This window comes from Drosophila albomicans, chromosome X (genome assembly GCF_009650485.2).
Source record: "Drosophila albomicans strain 15112-1751.03 chromosome X, ASM965048v2, whole genome shotgun sequence".
Taxonomy (NCBI): Eukaryota; Metazoa; Arthropoda; class Insecta; order Diptera; family Drosophilidae; genus Drosophila; species Drosophila albomicans.
Genome location: NC_047627.2, coordinates 8,786,862 through 8,807,006, shown reverse-complemented (window position 1 = coordinate 8,807,006; position 20,145 = coordinate 8,786,862). Strand labels below are relative to the sequence as shown.

Below are 20,145 nucleotides of genomic sequence, written 5' to 3'. Positions count from 1 at the left end.
TATATTTTACAAGAGTTTTTTGTTTCGCAACGTTGCCAAATGGGAATTACATGAGCTTTGTAAATAAAGTTTACCAAAAGCATGGAAAATAATGTGCTGCAAAAAAAAGGAAATTTATATTCAACAAATTTTATTTGTCGGCTTAATACATAAAAAATAAATATTATAAAGATAATGGTTGTCGGTTTATTGAATATAAAATTAATATAATAAATATAATACTTGTCGCTTTACTTAATGTAATATAAATAAAAAAGAAAGTCAATGTAAATTTTTAATAGAATTTATAGCTGAGCTATTTATATTCATTTTATGCAACAGCGTAATTTTGTATTAGCTTCTATTTGTTATTGCTATTAAACATTTTTTTTATAGAAATGTTGTTCATGTTGCTCTGCAACATTGGATATACATACAGATAAAAATTGTAGAAGTTATTTAAGAAATTATTTTTTATGGGCAAAAACGCTTTAGCTGAAAATCTGATATATTTTGACTCCGTGGAGTATTTTGAATGTATTTTGAATCAATATATAAAATTAAGTAATTTTTATTTTTAAGTAATTAAGTATTTTTGCGATGTATTCATTTTTATATTTTAGGAATAATACCGCAATGTTTGGGTTTTTCCAAATGGGTAACGAGTATCTCTTAGTTGATCCCATTCGACCGTTGCTTTCTGGCTTGTTTTTTTTTGGTTGACTTTTCATAAAATTGTTGTAGATATGTTTTTGCTTTGGGTACAAGTTTAAAACTAATTCTAAATAATCTATTATTTTTCTGTATAAATATTTTTCTAGTTTAAATTATAATAACCAATACATTTTGTTCTTAAGATATAGTTTTGCTTAAGAGTTTAGAATTATTATCATAATTTTTCCAAATTTGTAATTTCTTTGCCACATAAATCCATACTATTTAATTTATTTATAAAAGTATTTGAAAATCCACCAAATACATTTATTTACAAGTCTTTGGATGCAAGCGCCAAACTACTTAAGTTGCTTTGCTGAAGTTAATAGAAGTTAGAAGACGTAAGCAACAGACAGCAAAGCCAACTGGGAGCGAGGCGAGTCGAGTCGAGTCGAGTTGAGTTGAGTCGAGTGCTCAATGCAATTAAAACTCTTGTATTTAAATAAATAAATAAATGGAAAGTGAGATTTAGTCGAGTACGCTCGCTCTCATCCCCCGGGGGATGCGATGTCTGTTTGCTTGTCGTGAGTGTGTGTTTACTTTGCTTGCTGGTTGGCGATCAAACGGAGGAGGAGGAGGAGCACTTGACTAGGCGAGGACACGCGTTAAATTGAGCCGCAAGCCAGGTGCGAGACAGAAAAAAAAACGGGAAGAGAAGAGAAGGGAGATGCGATTGTCACTTGTGGCGCTGATGTGGAACGACTTTAGCTGTTGCAAGGCACTCGCAATAGGATGCGTATGACGCTTGGACCAAATGCAGACAGACGGAGACAGCGAGGGAGATAGAGATGGGAAGGCAGCTGCAGCCTCGAGAATGTGGCTGTGGAAATGTTGAGGCTGTCATGTGGCGACGATGGCGATGGCGATGGCTGCTCCCTTGTTGAGTTTGTTGCTTGTGAATAAGTAAAAAGGCGCAAATTAAATTTGAAATTTGTTGGCCTGGCTTCGCGACTCCGACTCGGTGGCATGCAACAGCGGGCCGATGACTTCTTCCTTGCTGGGTCAACGTGACGTATGTGCAATGCAAATACTCACAACGAATTTGCCGCTGTCTGTCTGCGGTTTTTAACAGCGATTATCGCCAATCGCAACACAGTCAACTTAATGGATTCACTACCGAGTGTGTGTGTATGCATGTGTGTGTGTGTGTGTGTGTGGGAGTTTTCTGCTTCACATTATCAGCTTGACATTTGGTCGATTTAAAAGCTGTGTACTTTTCGATAAGCAGCCAGTCTGCTTCTTAACTGCCGCAGGACATTCATTAGAGCCGCAACATCACACACATACATACACACATGCATACACACACACACACAGGCCTTTACACACGCTGTGTGTATAAATTTCTTCCTTTATTTATGCTTTTTTTTGTTGTTTTTTTTTGGGTGCTTTACGAGCACAGCACAGCAGCAAATTTCTCACATCATTTTCTGCGCTTTCTTTTATATATTTTATGTTGTGTTTTTAGCTCTCTTACTTCATTTCTTTTTGTTTTGTTTTGCTTCATTTTACCTTTTGTTGCTGTTGGGGCTTTGCGACTAAAGCTTCAAGTTTGCAGCTTAGCGGCATTTAAATTATTTCAAATATATACAATTAGATAATCGCCATAATTGAATTAAATTCCATTTTATGCAGACTGCTAGTTGTCAATATTTATGCGAAATAAAATGAACACTTTAATAAGGAGTTAATGCATTTCAATTAACAATGAATTGAATTTTAATGAATGCACAATTTTAATTGATAGCAAAGTATGCTTCAACAATTTCTCATCATTATTAAAGGCTTTACCTTTAACTATTTGATGTTTAAGTTGAAGCTAAATCGTAAAGTGTATTTAAAGTTCATCATGCGTGAATTATGTTTTGGAAATTTTGCTATCATTTGTTACTCTACTCATTGTGGTGCGTTATGAGCATCATTTACTTGGCCAGTTTGGCCTCGCACTTTGACTTGAGGCTGCCATTTGGCATCTGCTTGACTTGCTTTGCCTTTGCCTTTGCTTTGGCTGTGGCTGTGGCTTTAAATTAAAAGCAGTAAGCAGGAAGCAAGCACTTATACTTTTGGATTTCAAAGCCTTCTGCTGCTTCTGCTTTGGCTTGGCAGTAAAAAGCCAAGTTCCATATTGTGTATGACTTTGGGCCTGAACTCTCCGCACGCTCTTTGGCCTGAGCCCATGTTTAGTTATCAAGGTCACGCACCATTGAGCGTAATGCTCCAATCAACGTTTAGCTGCACTCCATGTGCATGATGAGACGACTGTCAGGCTCTCGCTTGCTCGTTTCTGAAGACCACACCAGCGACAGGCGACAGAGGGCAGAGGACAGACGACAGGCGACTGACGAGAGGCGACTGACGACAACCGACGACAGGCATGAGAATATTTAGCTTATGTGCTGTGACATTCCATAAATTCATAGAAATAAAAGACTTGTGCCATACGAGTATATTACACTCTGCATGCGTGTGAGTGCGTTTTATTACACGCACACACACATACACACACACACACAGAGAGACAGACTCATACTTATTTATATACACATACTTGGCTAACAAGACTTGATGATCTTATCGTTGCAGGAACAGAGAGCAGTCAAACAGGCTTCAGGATGCAGACCAACGTGCAAATTGATTCGAAAAATCTTCGCAGCAATGATGACAATTTTCGTTCACGTAGTCATCACATAACTATTGAGGTGAGTGCCCCCATTAACTAACTGTCTGACTGTTCCGACTGCCACTTGTGGCAAACATTGCGATATCAGGAACAACAACGATAACAACAACTACGACTTCAGCTACAATTTGAACCCCGAAACTGTAGGCAAATTAGTTAATATTAATTGCACTTCAAAGTTTCTGTTTTCCCATCAAATTGAATGTTTATTATTGCCATTGTTTTGTTGTAGCTGTCGTTGTCGTTGTCGTTGTTGTAGTAGCTGTTGCTGAGCAGCTGGCAACTTTTGCTGATTGCTGGGCGGCAACGAGAGTCAAACACTGCGTATGAGTAATGTCTGGCACGAAGAGTCTAGGAGATGAAATTTGTCGGCTTGCTTAATTAATTGGAAGGCTGTTGGGGCAAGTAAACATTTATTACAGCACACACGACGTATGATTAATTTAAGATTTCTCCTACACTAAAGTGCCTCCATGTAATAACTGAACGTACCGAAAACTTTCGCTTACATTTTTGCTTGTAATTAAAGTTGACTCAATTTGAATTTAATGAATATGCTGTTTTCGTTGGCAAGAACTTTGTAGAGTTCACTGAAATATCGAATTATTGCAGTTTTGAAAATATCAACGTTGTATTAAGTATTCGTTCAAATTGCATTAATAATTTTGACATAAAAAAATTTCGAATATTTGCGGGGAAATTTGTGAAACTGTTTTGAATATTTGAGTAAATTTCATCGAATGTATAATAATATGAAAATGAGAAATAATTCAAGGGAACTAGGAAAATGAGTGCAACAAATATGTTGCACTTAAAGTTGGCAAAAATAATATGAACATAAGTAACTAATTATAAGGTACAAAAATGCATAAATAAATCAAACTATTAAGATAAAGTATTTCCCTCGAAGCGAAATATTTATTTGAGTCATATTATGTAAAACAAAATGGTATTTGAATATTCGTTAAAAATATTTTGAATTAATATCCTTTGATATCCAAACCATCAATTATAATTGTAATGAAATCCGCTTATTTACAAACTAATAATGCGATAAACACTTTAAACGAAATTGAATCAAAAATTATTTTAAAATTAAAGCAACATAATATTTAATAAAAAAAATAATAATAAAAAAAATAATAATTGCATAAAAAAATGAATACATAAACTATTAAGAATTCTAATATGTTTTTCAAATCGTTGCATATTATTTTTTTTTAGCTGCTCGTTAAGTTTCGTATTTTCAGAACAAGCAATAAACAATCATTCTATTAAGAGCGAAACATTGAATAGGCAAATTCCACAGGACGTAAAAGCACAATTTAAAATGCTGGGCAAAATGTTTGTTGGGTTACTGTAACAAAGCTTCCTGATGTTGGGAGCTTTCGCAGCTTTTATGCAGACATCGCACAACTGAGTGTCGACCAGAAAAGCCGCTGCTCCGAAGCAAATTCAAAGTGTTGCAGAAAAGTATTTAAACAAAACATGAAGTTTATATGTAATTTCATATATGAATTGCGAATGAATTAAAAATTAAATTCCATTTGTATCAGAAATTAAAATGAAGTAAGAAACTCTCGTGAACACTTGCGGCATGCAACAAGTGTTGATATTTCTCTCGCCGAGAGCGTAAACTGTTTGCTTTGCAGCTTCGACGCAAGCGTTTTGCGCACACAAAAGCTTTCAAGCGGAGCTTAAAGCTTTCCACAACAAAAGCTTTGCCCACAGCATCAATCAGCTGCGCTGCAAAAGTTGAGGCGAATATGCCAAATGAGAACCATCTGATTTTTGTTATGTTCTCCTCGCAATTTTCTCAATGAATATAAGCGCTGCTCCCTTCCTTCCCTTCTCCACTCCTTCCTCGTCCGTGTGGTCCAGCGAGGGCGTGTGGGTTGTGTTTTGTGTGCCTTCTGTGTGTGTTCATCAGTTGGCAGCGTCGTCGTTGTCGTCAGTCGCTGGCAACATTTTGGCGCGTGTTGACATGCAAAAGAATTTCGGTTAACGCGACGAGACGACAACGACGACGACGAAGACGTAAACGAGGCGCGACGTTGACGCTTGTATTTTTGTTCGAAAACGTTAAACGCTTTAAGTTCTTTGGCATTGTTATGCGCTTGTAACACGCTTTCAATCTGATAGTAAAACACATAATAACAATACTGTTATTTGGTTTTTGTTTTTTTTTTTTTTTGCTCCGGTTGCAATTCTTTTATTGTTGTTACTGTTGTTATTGTTGTTATCGGCAACGCGGCATCGCTGTTAAAAGTATATTGTTTATGGCCGTGAGCAGAGCCAAGAAAGTAATTAAAAGATACAAGCTCAAGAGTGTATATATATTTGTAGTATATATATGCAATAATTTATATTATTTTTAATATTTTTTTTTGAATGCCGGCCATTGTGTTGTGCGTGAGTGTGTGCTTGTGGGTGTGTGCTTGTGAGTGTGAGTGTGCGCCGGCATTTTGCTTGGCGCGTAAAAGCAAAGCAAAGCAAAGCAAAGCGAGTGCTTATCAAGGTGCGCAATTCACTAAATCATAACTCAGCTCGGCAAACATGTTGCTGCTGGTGTTGCTGCTGTCGCTCTGTCTGCTGACAGCAAACAGACAAAACGATTCTACCACATAAATATCTAAATATGCGTGTCACTGCGTGTGGGTGTCACTTTATCTCTGTGTGTGTGTTAGTGTGTTAGTGTGTGTTTGCATTGTGCTGTCAACACAATGGATGGCGTGAAGCGTTAAAATCTGTGACCGGAAACGGAAATCCATGTAATGGCATTTTTAATGCGCCAAATTGCCAAGTGAAATGCGTTTTTAATTTGACATTTGCCAGCCAGCCTTCAGTCAGCCAACGATTCAAATGACTTTGAGTTTTAGCATCTTCTTTGCTTGGGCTAATTACAGCCACTTCTAGACATACATACATACATATATAATTTCTTGCATAGATAACAGCTGCCGCTGACTTGACTCCACAAATTATGATAAATATTATGCAAAATGCTTTGCTTACTCTCTTGCTCTTGCTTCTGCTTGCTTAATTAATTGCAAGCACACAAAATCCCAAGCAAACTTTTTGTTGCATACTTTCGTGCGCTCCAGGGGCAAAATTTTGTTGCTGCCATTTTTTTTGTGTGTTGCTGCTGCTGCTGCTGATGATGATCCATTGTTGTCTAAAGCCATAGAAATTGGCCACATTGTTAAAGTGATTAAAATCCGTAAACTATTTGGGGGCAATAAATCCAGTGAGCTGGGCATTTAATGCACTTAATTGGATTTGCAGCTATATGTGGTAAGCCTTGACTTTGAATTTAGCTAATTAGCTGGCAGCAAATGCGGTTGAATGCGCATCTAGAAACCACACTTTGTACACAAATCATTTAAGCTGAGAATACGCTCAAATTGATTGCAAAGTTTTGACTTGATTTACATTTAAAGTTCGGCAAAATTCATTAACTCTTTTGAGTGGAGAAATGTGCGCAAAAATTGCGTTAAATTGGATATTAAGTATACGCATTTGTACAGTTTTACTCAGATTGCAAACAACGTCTCGATGGCGGTTGGATCCATTGCTTGTTTAAGTAGTTTGAGTGAGTGAGTGAGTGAGTAAATGGCGGTTGGATCCAATTGCAAGTGTGGCATGACATTGACCTTGAACTGGTAAGGTCAAGCATTTGCAGCTTGTTGCATGCAGCAAATGCGTGTGGAGAGGGAGGGGGGGAGAAAGCGGTCTCGGGTTTTGTATGCGCTGCTGCAAAACCAATGCCAATCAAGAGTGCGGCCCGAAGGCAGTTTACAAAAGCAACGGACGCGAGAGAGAGGAGAGAGGAGAGAGCACCTCCTCCTCATCCTTGTCCTCTTCTTTATGTATCTGTATCGCATCTTGAAATGTGAAAAGAAACCAACTGCCAATTTGCAGCAACAGCTATGAATGCGGCCAAGTTGTTCAGTTTACGCTGCCTCGGGTTGCATCTCGTTCTCGTCGTACTCAACTCTCTAGTTGTAATCACAGCGCTCTTACTCGTGTTCCTTTTTATGCCATTTTATGCCCAGCCTTAAAAGCTTGTCCAGGCTCTGGGATGCCAAGTGGCTGCTGTTCGCTGGTTTGTTTGCAATTCAATTGCCTGGCCATAGAAATGAGGTTAGCCAATTGCATTGTGTTGTCATTCTGTGGCCACTTTTGTAATAATCTCTCACCTGAGCGGATACGCTCAGCCACACACAAATCAATCCACAATAAAAAGAGCCAACTTAATGATGATGGAGCATTCAGTTTTGTGCTGCAAACTGTAAACTGTTGAAATATTTTGTACGCTCAAAAGATATTCACCACAGGCACGTTTTAGCTTACCAAAGATACTCAGGCATTTGCATAGCATTTCCATTTCCTAACCAAACCACACACACACACACACAGAGAATTTTCTGCATTTTCTCCATTTGCTGTGCATAAATTACAAAAGCGTAGTTTGCTCCCATTTATGCACATTTCCAAATAATTAGATGAAGAGTACAAATTTTTTTTGTGGTTTGAACTCATTTGTTTTCATTAGCAGCACAAATTTACGATTTTTGAGATTACTTTTATTTGGAATTTTCGATAGAACAAGTTTTAGGTGATAGAAACAAATTAAATTTAAGCTACATTAAAGTGTTGTTGAAGAGAAATAAACGAAAATTGAAGTTAAGTGTTTATGAAAATATGAAAATTATGGAGAAAGAAATACATTTTAAGTACTTAATGGAACTATTAAATTAAATGTTAAATATTGAATATTAAATGATACAAATAAATGCAGAATATTTTGTTAAACAATAAATTTCTAATTAATTTCTAAACAACATGAATTAAAATTGCATTGCTTATGATGTTATGACCATTTAAGTACCTTAATCAAAACAAAATGTAAATGAAAGCAATCAATTAAACGATCATAATTAATGATACGACTTAGGAAATTATGAATATTTATATGCTGAAACGAATTAAACAAAAGTCGTTTTAAAAATTAATTTTATGACTATTTCAATGCTTATTTTTTGAATTTAGATTTCATGTTTATTTTTAAAAATAATTTAATTTGTAAATATTTACATTTGTTGCTTTTTGAAATCATTTTTTTTTTATATTTTTTGCTCTATATATATTGCTCTCTGTTTTACTGATTATCTTATTCTATTCTTTAAATGTCCTTTACAAAATTCATTGTTGAATGATTGCTTATATTTATGCGTTTGATTATTTAATTTAACGTTTCTTAGACTCTTCTTGATCCAATTTAAATTGCTTAGAGATATTTATATTGTGTTGAATTTCAGAAAATATTGTCATAAAGATTATTTCTCTTTTAATGTTTTCCTTTTTGCAAAAATAAAAAAATAAAAATTTTCTATAAAACCCTTTTATTTTAAAACCGTTGCTTATTTTTTGTATTTACGTTTTGAAAGTGATTTAGTATCACATTTCCTAGCCCATTTTTTTAAACTTATTTTAATTGATTTTAGATATTTATATTGAGCATGACTTGAGCCAATATTATTTTTATGATTTCTCTCTTGCTGAATTCAAAAGAAATACCTTTTTAAATTAAACTTTCTTTGTTGCTTTGAATTTGTTTTTTCCTTCTTTAGTTATTTTGTAAGTAATTTTATTTAAGAAAAATATATATGTTAGTTATTTACATTTTGAATAGGTATTTTCTTTAATCTATTTAAATATCTTTCCTGCCTATTATTTGTATTTTCGTTTTCTGTTTATTATTGTTCTGTGATCGGTATCAGTTTCAGCTGATATTCCCGCCCATGCATGTATATATGTATGTATGAGCTATTTTGAATGCTGTCGCAATCATTTGGCTAATATTCACATTGAAGCAGCTGTAACAACAGCAGGCAGAGTTAATAGAGCCATCTGGTTGCCATTGGTTGCCATCATCATCGCCATCATCATTATTGTTCGCTTGCCCATTGTTTGTATTCGTCTCCGCTCTCTTTCTCCCACCCTCCCTCTCTCTCTCTCTTTCTGTGGAGTGGTTGCTGTGCACAGCAAACTTGCGAGTCCAAGTTAAATTGGACATAAGCATTTAAGCAAATAGCGCGAGCACCGCAAAATACAAAGCAAAATCAAAAGAAATTGTTTTAAATGGTTCTCTCTTTGGGTTTGTGAAGCTGCTCTTGGGATGTCGTTGTTATGGCCGGGTCACTGACTGCCCCCCCAAAAAAATCAACAAAGCTATAGTTGTGTGTAGGAGTGTGTGTGTGTGTGTATTGCAGGCACTCAGCTTGATTATCATATTACATTTGGCTCTTTTATGAGAGTTTCGCTTTTGTTCATTGTTTAAGCAGTTTAAGATTGTTTTTCCTCTGCGCTCTTGCCAAGGTGTTTGGTAATACAGTTTAGTTGATTTGTTTGCATTGGATTTAACTGGCACACCCAACACACACACACATACATACACTTGCACACTTAGTTTTATATAGACGGTTTACCTAAGGCTTAAGCTCGAATGCCCACAACCGCAAATCAACTTAAAGTTGCAAATTTTCTGGGCTTGCCTAAGGCACACACACACATACCCCAAACACACACACACACATTTACACTTGTGTATTATAGTGTTTGCGTAGCTAAAAGATTGTCCCTTCAGAGTGTCCATATTTGTGTTGTTCTCGTTGTTGTTGTTGCTGTTGCTGCTGCGACGCCTAAAAATAAACGGTCCGAACGAGATGAGCACCAAAATTGACACAAAAATATGTGTGCCAGTCTGTGTGTGTGTGTGTGTGTGTGTGTGTGTTTATGTAATTATGTAAGCCACTTATGGGAGCTGAACTTTTAATGCAGTTAAAACTTGTCACTATACCTCGCCAAGTATAATCGTGTTGATTATTAAACTGCGACAGCAGCAAGGATAACAATGTCATAGTTAATAACAAAACACCCTGGCACACTCATACACACACTCACACACACACTTTCGCACTCACTTATAGCTTGTCGTGGCCATATGTCAGGGCAGGGCCAACGCCCAACATCGACAACAACTTGGCCACAACTTTGCACAGGCAATAAAATATTTTGTAGCATACTTTTTGGCTTAAAGTGAAAGCATGAAAAATTAAAGCGTCACTGAATTAAACTTCTGTGTCAACACTTTAACTTCAAGCTTACTCTTTTCACCAATTTCAATTCAACACAGTTTTGTGTTTGCCATTTATCGCCTCCTGTCCAAATGGAATTTAATATCCTGTCCAAGGCATCTGCAAGCAATGCCTAAAAATATCCATATAAATTGCATAGTTACTGCAGGGATTTCACTAATCGTTTATCCTAGCTGCAAACTTTACCAAAAACGAAAAAGCACCAACAACAAAAACGAGGAAGAAAACAATCTTTAGCGCTCTGTGTAACACGAGACGCGCTACAACTTTCTTCAACTTTCACGAAATGTATGCAAGCAAAGAAAAAAGTGGCTGCAAACAAGTCTTCAAAGTGTTTTCAATTCATTGGAAATATTATATGTAAAATGCCTCAAATAGTTCAGTGGGTTTGGTTTCTAGGTTTTGTGTTTAAGTAATAACAAACTTTTCATACACATTTTTTGTTGTTGCTGGCTGCTTTTGATGTTTCAAGTGGACGTTGATAAATGTGTGTGGTACCTTAGTTTTACACAAATGGTCATTTAAGATCAAATCTTTTCGTGACATTTGGAATTTACAATTACACTTAAAAAGAGAGAGATGACAACGAAAATGCTTACAAATTTGTTCCTTATTTAAAGCTGAATTTCACAAACATACTAAATATGGTTGAAAAATGTCTGCAATTGAATTTCTTATTTAAAAATATATTTGATTTTTATAAGCTCAACAATTTAACGTAATAAAGGGGCAACTACAATATTAGATTTGTGATATTAATTAATTTTAGAAAATCTAATCTAATCTAGAGTTTGACAAAAGTAGAAAAGAGAATTTAACAATTCCATTTTCTTGTTTGAAACTTTTTCGATCTTATTTTTTAAACTAATCTTTAAATAAACTAATTATTTTTCGTTTTTGTTAAAGTACTACATTAAATAAGCGAGACAAATGAGTTTCAAATTATATTTAGTTTATTAAATAAATTAATTTAATATAATGTTTTGCGAATGTAAAAACAGCATAACCGAACATAACTATACTGAAAAAAGGAGACTACAAATTGTCAGTAAATAAATTTTTTATTTTAAGGGGCTTTCATATAAATAAGTTCTGTTTTTTTTAATGTTAATTTACTTTTTTATTTTTTTATTAATTTTTTTATTTTTGGCCAGAGCGTAAAATAGAGTTTGTTAATCAACTTCCTATTTAAATTGATCAAATCAATTTCAAATAAGTATGAGTTTTTTTTTTATATTTAACATAAATATAAATTGTCTTTTATTTATTTATTTTGTTTTACTGTTTTTATGTTAAAAAAAAAGAAAATATTTATCTTGTTAAATGTATGTTTAGACTTTTATAAATTAAAAAACTACATTAAATAAATATATACCTATTGCCTACAATTCACTTTATTATATGAAACGACTTTTCTTAATTATAGTTAATCAAAATTTAACTACACTAAGTATAGAGAAACAAAACAATTTCCTATTAGAAATTACTTTTGATTAAAGAAAATCAAAAATGTTCAACTACTAGCGATTGTCAACAAATCGATTTGTTTGAAATTACTTTTCTTATTAAATGAATTAATTCTGATTTTGTTTTCATGGGAAATCAGAGTCATGGATTCATTTGAATTGCTTGCTGACAGTATATATGTGATGCGATGCGATTCGATGCTGTGTATAAACACATATATATCAATTGTTTTGCATGTGTCTTGCCACCACAATCACGTTCTAAGGAGGCGCCCCGCTGCGCTTGCCGCACACAAAAGCGTGTACATAACAAACATATGTACATAGATATCTGTATATATGTATGTATATGTGTGTATATGAAAAGTTGTGGTCATCTATTTTGTCTCGGCTCAGGACGCAGGAGTCGCATTGTCTATGTCGTTCATTGTTCATTGTTGTCTCGACTATCTCGGCCTCTGTCTGGGCCACCTTCGCTTCTGGCTGTTGCTTCGTTTCGACGTTCGACATTCGTCGTTCGTCGTCATCATCATCGTTGTTGTTGTTGTTGCTAAGCGTTTGCCCATTGCAGCGACCCTCGCCTCCCCTTTGGGCCAATGTAAACAATTTAATTTGCTTAGTTGGCGTTATATTCGCCATCAATAAAAAGTAGCCCACAAAAACATTCGGACGGATGGAGGGATTCGCCATCAAAAAGAAAGGTCTTGACACGCCATGCAATCCCATAACTGTAAGTCTCTCTCTCTCTCTCTCTCTCTGTGTGTGTGTGTGTGCGAGTGTGTGTGTGTAAGTGCCGCAAACAATGACTATCGATAACAGCGAGGCACATCTTGGCCTTGCATTGTACATACATATATTGTATTATGCTGGCTTCTCTGCAATTGAGTGGCAAGAGCTCACTTGAAATAAATCTAAGCCACACACACACACACACAGTTATACATAGCAAGATATTGTGTAGGCGCACATTAAATCGTTATGGACAACGCCTTTGTATTCGCTCGCTTCGCTTCGCATCGCCTGTTGCCCCGTCGTTGACCGAATTGTAATTGTTAATCTTCTGCATTGATTTTCCGCCCTTTGTTTGATATTTAAGCCAGCGTCGACGTCGTCGTCGACGTCAACGTCGAGTAATCGAATTAACGCAGAGCTCTGATGAAGTGGCACTTCAGTCAGCGACCTCAATGCCTGGTCGCTTGGTCGCGGTTACAGCTCTCTCTCTCTCTCTCTCTCTCTCTCTCACTCTATATCGCTTTAATTGCAGCCAGTCGATGGGCAACGTTGCGTATGATTAACACAACAACAGCAGCAAAGCACACACACATCATATGAATACATGCATGTCGTCCTGCGGCAAGAGTTTGTCATTAAGTTTACTGACACCAAAACGAAAGCCAACAACTTCATAAATAACTTATGAACTTCTTCCGCCTCGTCCACGAACTTTTAAATGATCGCACATAATGAGACAAAAAACGTTTACAGCCGCTCTGTGTGCAATCGATTGCAATACGTTGGCCAGGCCATAAATTTCGTTAAATGTGAGCTCCGCTCCGATAAAGCCACCATAGAAATGTCAAACGACACTAAATGCATTTGCTTTCATAGAGCAAAATTTATGTGCGCTTTTTATGTGATAGACTAAGATATCATTTTTTTCTTTCGGTTTCAATGATCATAAAATTTTTCTTTAATTCAATATATCCGTTTTATCACATATTTATAACTTTATATTTTCAATCAATTTAATTTGATTTATTAAAAGTCTAAAAAAATTTTACTAAATGGTATTAAGATTTTATTAAGTTTGCATTTTTAATAGTTTTTATTGGTACTTATTTCTTAAAAACAGAGTATAAGCAAATACTTTTTATTAAAAAAAAAAACATATTATTGGAAAGCTTATGTGAACGAAAATTTACAAAGGTTGATGCTAAAAGATCAGAAACAATACAATTTACATAGAAATTTGGCGCTTTTTAGTTGAACAACTATGTATAAAAAATATAAAATTCAAATATAAAATTTGTCATAAACATATACATATTTCAAATTAAGCTACTGTTTGAATTGAATATATGATTTGTATTATGCATTATTTATATATTATTTTTAATAGATTTTAAATTTATATATATTTGAAGAAAATTTAAATCAAGTGAGAAAGCTATAGTCGAGTGTGCGCGACTGTAACATACCCGGTACCCATTTAAAAAAAATGCAAAACAAAGACTTAAAAATTCTTCAATATACCAAAGGCTATATTTGATATATTTATATATGGTACATAGGGTCGAAAAAATGATAGCTCGATCTCTTATAGTCGCTGCGGACTTATGGACATGACAATATCGTCTCGGTTGTTGACGTTGATTAATAATATATATTCTTTTTGGGATCCTTCTGCCCGTTACATACATTTCCTACAGGCACAAAAATATAATACCCTTCTACCGTGTGGGTAAATGGTATAAAAATTATGTTGAATACGTTTTATTTGAAGTAATTTACTTTATTTAAGTATTTATTGATGTAGTTTTGCATTCAATTACTTATTTTTCTTAAAAATATGCATAAGCGAAGTTGCTTTTATTTTGTAGAGTATTCTTAAGGCTATGCAGCCCGTATGTGCGATTAAGAATGTCCATTTAAATTAACTGCTGAATATTTGATGGCTTGGACAGAGCTCTTGGGAGATTCTTTTGTGTGTGTGTATGTGTGTGTGTGAGGGTGTATGGGAGTGTGTGTATGGATATTGTGCGTGTGCTTTCGGTTAGTTTGATTGAGTTAAGAATGTTGGCAAGGACATTGTACCAATATGTGTAGCTTTCTTGTACCACATGTAATACACTGTCTAAAGATGTCGATTTGGAATGGGGATGGAGAGGGGGTTATGTGGCGCAGGGCTTTGATATATGCGCATTTGCCGACTTGACAAGCTTATCATGAATCATTTGGCCAAATCATGAATAACAAGCAATTATGCGGGTCGATTCAAACGGAGAATTCGCAATCTCTAAGGAATGCAAATCGACAAATCGCCTCAGCTTCAAGGTGTTTCCAATGCACAGTTATCTAAGTGTGTGTGTAAGTGTGTGTGATAGTACGATAGTGTGTGTGTATGTGTGTGTGCTACAGACAGCTGTCAGCTGAGCAGCTGGAACTGATTTATGCATCGCATATCCCATTTTGCTCTTAACCCAAGCGCACTCTCAGTCTCAGTCTCTGTCTCAATTTTAGCAACAGACACAAAACTTGAGCGTTGAGCGTCCCTGCAGTTGTCTTTCTTCCCCCTCCGTTCCCAACCCCGTATCCTTGTCTTTTTCATAGAGATCAAAGTCACTGACAAAGTGTAAGAGGAGGAGCGCAGGAATAGGGGGAATGGGGGGTAGCTTCATGTTACTAGCTGGGATTCAACTTTTTCGCCTTTGTCATAAGTTGTTTAATTATGTGTGCAGAGCTTCGGCGTTTTCGTCTTCGTTTTCGACTTCGTTTTCGTATTCGTCGGGGGCAGCAGACGAAGAAGAAGTCACCTAATAATTCATGCTAAATGCACGCCCCGCTCTTTAAGCAATTTCATTTAATTTTCATTAGCGAAAGCCGCAAATTGGTAGCAACACAGCAGCCGCTGCCAAGCAAAAAGAAAACTTTTGGCCCCAACATTTTTCATTAATATTAAAATATTCAAATTGTGAAAAAGCCGTCAGGCTTCAGTCGGGTTAAAGGGATGGCTGCTGATGTGGATGCCGAACAACAGCAGCAACAACAACAACATTTTCTTGTGTTCGTCATGTACAACAAGCGGTTAGGGGCGTGTCCCTTTTACGCCCCCTTTCCCTCACACACATATTCAGCGAGTGCGAGAAATTTGAAATTCATAGATTGTTGTTGAGCCATTTTGGTGGGTAAATAAATGCAATTATTAGTATTTCCGCGATGAACATTTCAATTAGGGCACAGAAAAGAGAATATACATATATTCGTTTATTCGTACCTCGTTTATTTCGAGTCCATCCAGCCTAATTGAGCATCCTCGGCTTAGTCGTTGCCGCTTTTTTTTTTTCTTTTTGCTGGACTTAAGCGCTCCAGCCTCCACTTTCATTGTCAGCAAATTGGCCAAAGCTTAGGCGGTTGCTTTAGTGTCGATTTTAATTAAGCGACGACGTCAACAGAATTTCACAATTCCCACAACACTCACTTCCTCGCTTCCCCCTCCAAAAGACGCAAAAAACCGGCTGGGCATCCTATCAAAAAAGCAATGCGAGTGCCCCCGAGATTCGTAGCACTGGATCGAGGCTTCTGCTGAAATCCTAGCGACCCTGGCCATAAATCAAATAAACGCCAACTAAGCCGAATCAGTAAAAAGAAATATCAAGCTGGCAATTGAACATAAGCTCACACCGCACACTTGATGCTCTCTCTCTCTCTTTTTCTCCTCTGAACATTTGAAGCAGGCAGGAGGGAAATTTAAGAAGTTGAAATATTATTTTTGCTGGTTGCTTATTGAAATTGAAATTTAATTTATTTATACTAAAACATAATGTAGACTATTTAATTGTTTTCACAAATAAAATGACAGTGAAATAATTATTTTATTTAACATTTTTATTAAAATACATATATTAATTGTGTTAAAAATTTCTTCTTTTTAATTTAACATAACTTAGACTTTTTACTTGTCTTACTTAACTAACTAACTTTATTAATTAATAGTATTTTGCACACTTTTTTTGGTTTTTCTAATCAGAATACAACAAGCAAAATAAGATTGAAATTTAAAAAAAAAATTGTTTTTGGATTGAAGACACAATCAATTTATTTGTTATTAAATTTTATTTACAAAATGTAATTCCTTCCATGAAAACATAAATATTTAATTACTGTGCAAATTAAATTGCTACAAAAATATTAATTTTCTTTGCATTTTGTATTTTATATTAAAATTATGAAGCTTATTGTTTATCTATTTTTATTACCTAAGCTTAATCTAATTGTTTTTAAATTACGACTGAGCCAACTTACTAGCAAATTTTATATTTTTATTAAGGTATCTTCCATTTTCTACTCAATTTAAATTTATAACTATTCATTTTCATTACACATATATGAATTGTTTAAATTTTTCGTGTTTATTTGGTATTTTACAATAATTGAGTTTAATTAACGCTATTTTTTAAATCAATTTTCAAGTTATTAATTGCATCTGCAGCAAACTTTATAAGTGAGTTATCAAACCCAATTTGTATTGTTTTCCGATGGACCGACAACAACGCAGTGCAAAAAAAAAGGTGGACTGAGTGCTTAGTAGACGCTGTTTTGCTGCTGGCCACGATGTGTACGGTGTGTGTGTGTATGTGAGAGAGTATATGTGTGTGTGTGTGAAGGTGTGAGGGACAGGGCTACGTTTGGCGGCATGTCTCAGTTCACGGTCAGAGCACATGATAAAAATTGACACCATTGGCCGGAAGAGCCACTTCGACTCTCACTTGGCTAGCAGCAGCAGCAGGCAGTCATTTAGTCAGTCAGTCAGTCAGTGAGTCATTCATTCAGTTAGTCATTCATTCAGTTAGTCACTCAGTCAGTGAGTGAGGCAGTAAGTATTGTGAATGGCAACTGTTGGGACACTAAAAAGGCCTCGCCTGCGTTTTGGCCTGTAATAAAAATGTCATTGCATTAGTGCGAGTGTCTCGCAAGTGTGTGTGTGTGAGAGTGTGCGTGAGTGTGTGTGCGGGTGTAATAAAAGTTTAGTATGTGTCACATTGTATGCTATATCCTGCTGCTGATGTTGTTGTTTATAACCTCTTGTTGTTGCTCTTGTTGTTGACCCCACATGCATTAGCCTCTAGACCGGAAGTTGGCACTTTACAGCAATGCGCCTCTTGGACATTGTGAAAGGCTTTAGAGACATAGAGAGAGAGAGGGAGAGAGAGAGAGACATGGCAATATTTTGCCATTTGCCATGCAGATTATGGCATTGTGTGTCCCCATTTGCAAAAGCATCATCACACACTCACAACTTCGAAGTCAGCATACAGCTCTTCACTCCACATTTCGTTGTTGTCCTCAGCTATCCTCTTTTTTCTCGCATTCTCGTATTTGTTTTGTCCTTGAGTCCAAGTGACCGTCAAAACGTCTGTTCAGCTGTCCATCAGAGCACGTCTTTCTCTCTGTCTCTTGCTGTCTGACTGTCTGTTAGCGACATTTGCCTTGATTGATTCGATTTGACTTAATTTACGCATATTAATCATACGCCCCGTGGCATACCCAACCAAATAAACCAAATCAAAGCAGTTGTAGAGCGCGAAACGCAGTTAAATCAACTCTCAAACTTATTCGAGGCAAAGCAAACAACATTTCACTGCTCCTGGGGCTGCTGCGTGGAAAAAGTAATTATGCATAAAGTATACGCCAGGGTGGCCGGGATGCAGCAGCAGTGGCAGCGGCAGAAATGTGAGTTCAACGTCTACGTTTGTCTTTACCACGCTGTGAAATTGGGGCACGTCGCATAGGCCTAATGAGTACTAAGTACTCGGGTACTCAGTTGGCCTAGCTGCTCACTGACTCGACTTTCAGTCTGCGTCGCTTTCCACATGATGCCTGCCGCTTGCTGCCTGCTTGCCACTTCCCACTTCCCACTTCCCACTTGCCACTTGCCGTTTGGCGTTATTTATTGATTACGTGTCATATCACTCATACGCTCCGTTATGTGCCGCTCGGTTTCGCTTCGATTGAAATGTAACGCAAGTGAAACGTGCCATAACACAGAGGCGTCGATGGCGATGGGTTATGACGGAGGACCGAAACTTGTGCAAATAATTAAGTGCGCTTAAGTGATTTGCTCGATAGGGACACAGCATCTAACTTTGACACACACACACACACACACACAGCGAGGTGGAAGCGGAGGGGCAGCTGAATGGCAGATGGCATCACAGAGATAGATGATGACGATGACGATGACGATACAGCCAGCGGCACAAATGGGTCATCAATTTTGTCTCACAAATTATGTGACTGTGAATGCCGCGCTCCTCGTCGTCTTTTAACTCAGACCGATGACCCCCTCGAGGCGAAACGTTTGAAGTTCAACTGGCTTTCGCTTTCACAAAAAAAAAGAAGCAGTAACATATAGAACATCATTTAAAATTCAACAAATTATAAATAGACACGTTTTTACATTATACAGGAAAGTCACCAGCAATTTATTGGCCTTTCGCAATTTTTCCCTAAAGTTTCCGCCTGTCTCTGTTGTCCATAAATTAATAATTATTGTAAAATGATGACACCCACACCCAATGAACTGCCTGGAAATGTCATTGAAGTAGCAGTTTATTTCATTTCAAATTTACTTTTATAGTGACCTTTCTTTGGCAATGTTTATGGTTTATTATCATATTTTCTTGCAAATAAATTACTATATTTTTGTCTTCAAAAAGTTGCATATTTTTCAAAATTTTCGTACTTTTACTTGTTATTATTTTTGTTTAAATTCAAATTGTATTAGTAGTCTTGTTATTTATTAAATATTTTATTTTTAATAGAGAAGATACATATTTTTTCCTTTTCTTTTGTGGTTTCAATTAAAATTCTTTAAACATTAATTTTTAAAATTATTTATATATTTATTTTATTTTCATTTTCATTTACATCGAAATAAATATATTTGTACATATAACCTTTATTTTATTATATTTTTAGCTTCAATTAAAATTTGTATGTTGTCTTGTTATTATGAAGATTTTATTTTTAATATAATTGTTTCATGATTTTTTTTATTTTCAATTAAACACTTTTGTTTAATATGAAATATGTACATTTAATTTTGACTCAATTCAAAATAAAATTGTTTGTTTTATTATAATTTAACAATTGTATGTAGTCTTTTTAATATAAATATTTCATTTATAATGTAAAATACCATTTGTTTTACAATATTTTCTCTATATTCAATTTAAGTTCTTTATTTATATCTATTTAATTTATGTTCTGTTTAAAATATATTTGTTTTATTTATAAGATATATTTATTTCATTATTTTGTTGGATTCAATTAAAGATTTTCCGTAATGTTGCCAAACATTTATTTTTAAACGTAAAATATATTTACATATTTAGTTTTATATTTTGGCTTTCTTCGAAATAAATAT

General features: G+C 35.5%; 1 protein-coding gene across 2 annotated transcripts in view; it reads left to right on the top strand.

Annotated features, from left to right (window-relative positions):
* Window positions 1–20,145, top strand: part of LOC117577963 (inactive dipeptidyl peptidase 10) — a 146,611-nt gene that overhangs the window by 5,840 nt on the left and 120,626 nt on the right. Inside the window, exon 2 of one of the 2 annotated variants that reach the window (XM_052005159.1) lies at window positions 3,277–3,392. In XM_052005159.1, the coding sequence (XP_051861119.1) occupies window positions 3,306–3,392 (87 nt within the window). In that variant the 5' untranslated portion in view covers window positions 3,277–3,305. Of the gene's footprint in view, window positions 1–3,276; window positions 3,393–5,598; window positions 5,677–20,145 lie in introns of those variants that run through there. The other variant, XM_034263014.2, reaches the window with a different exon arrangement.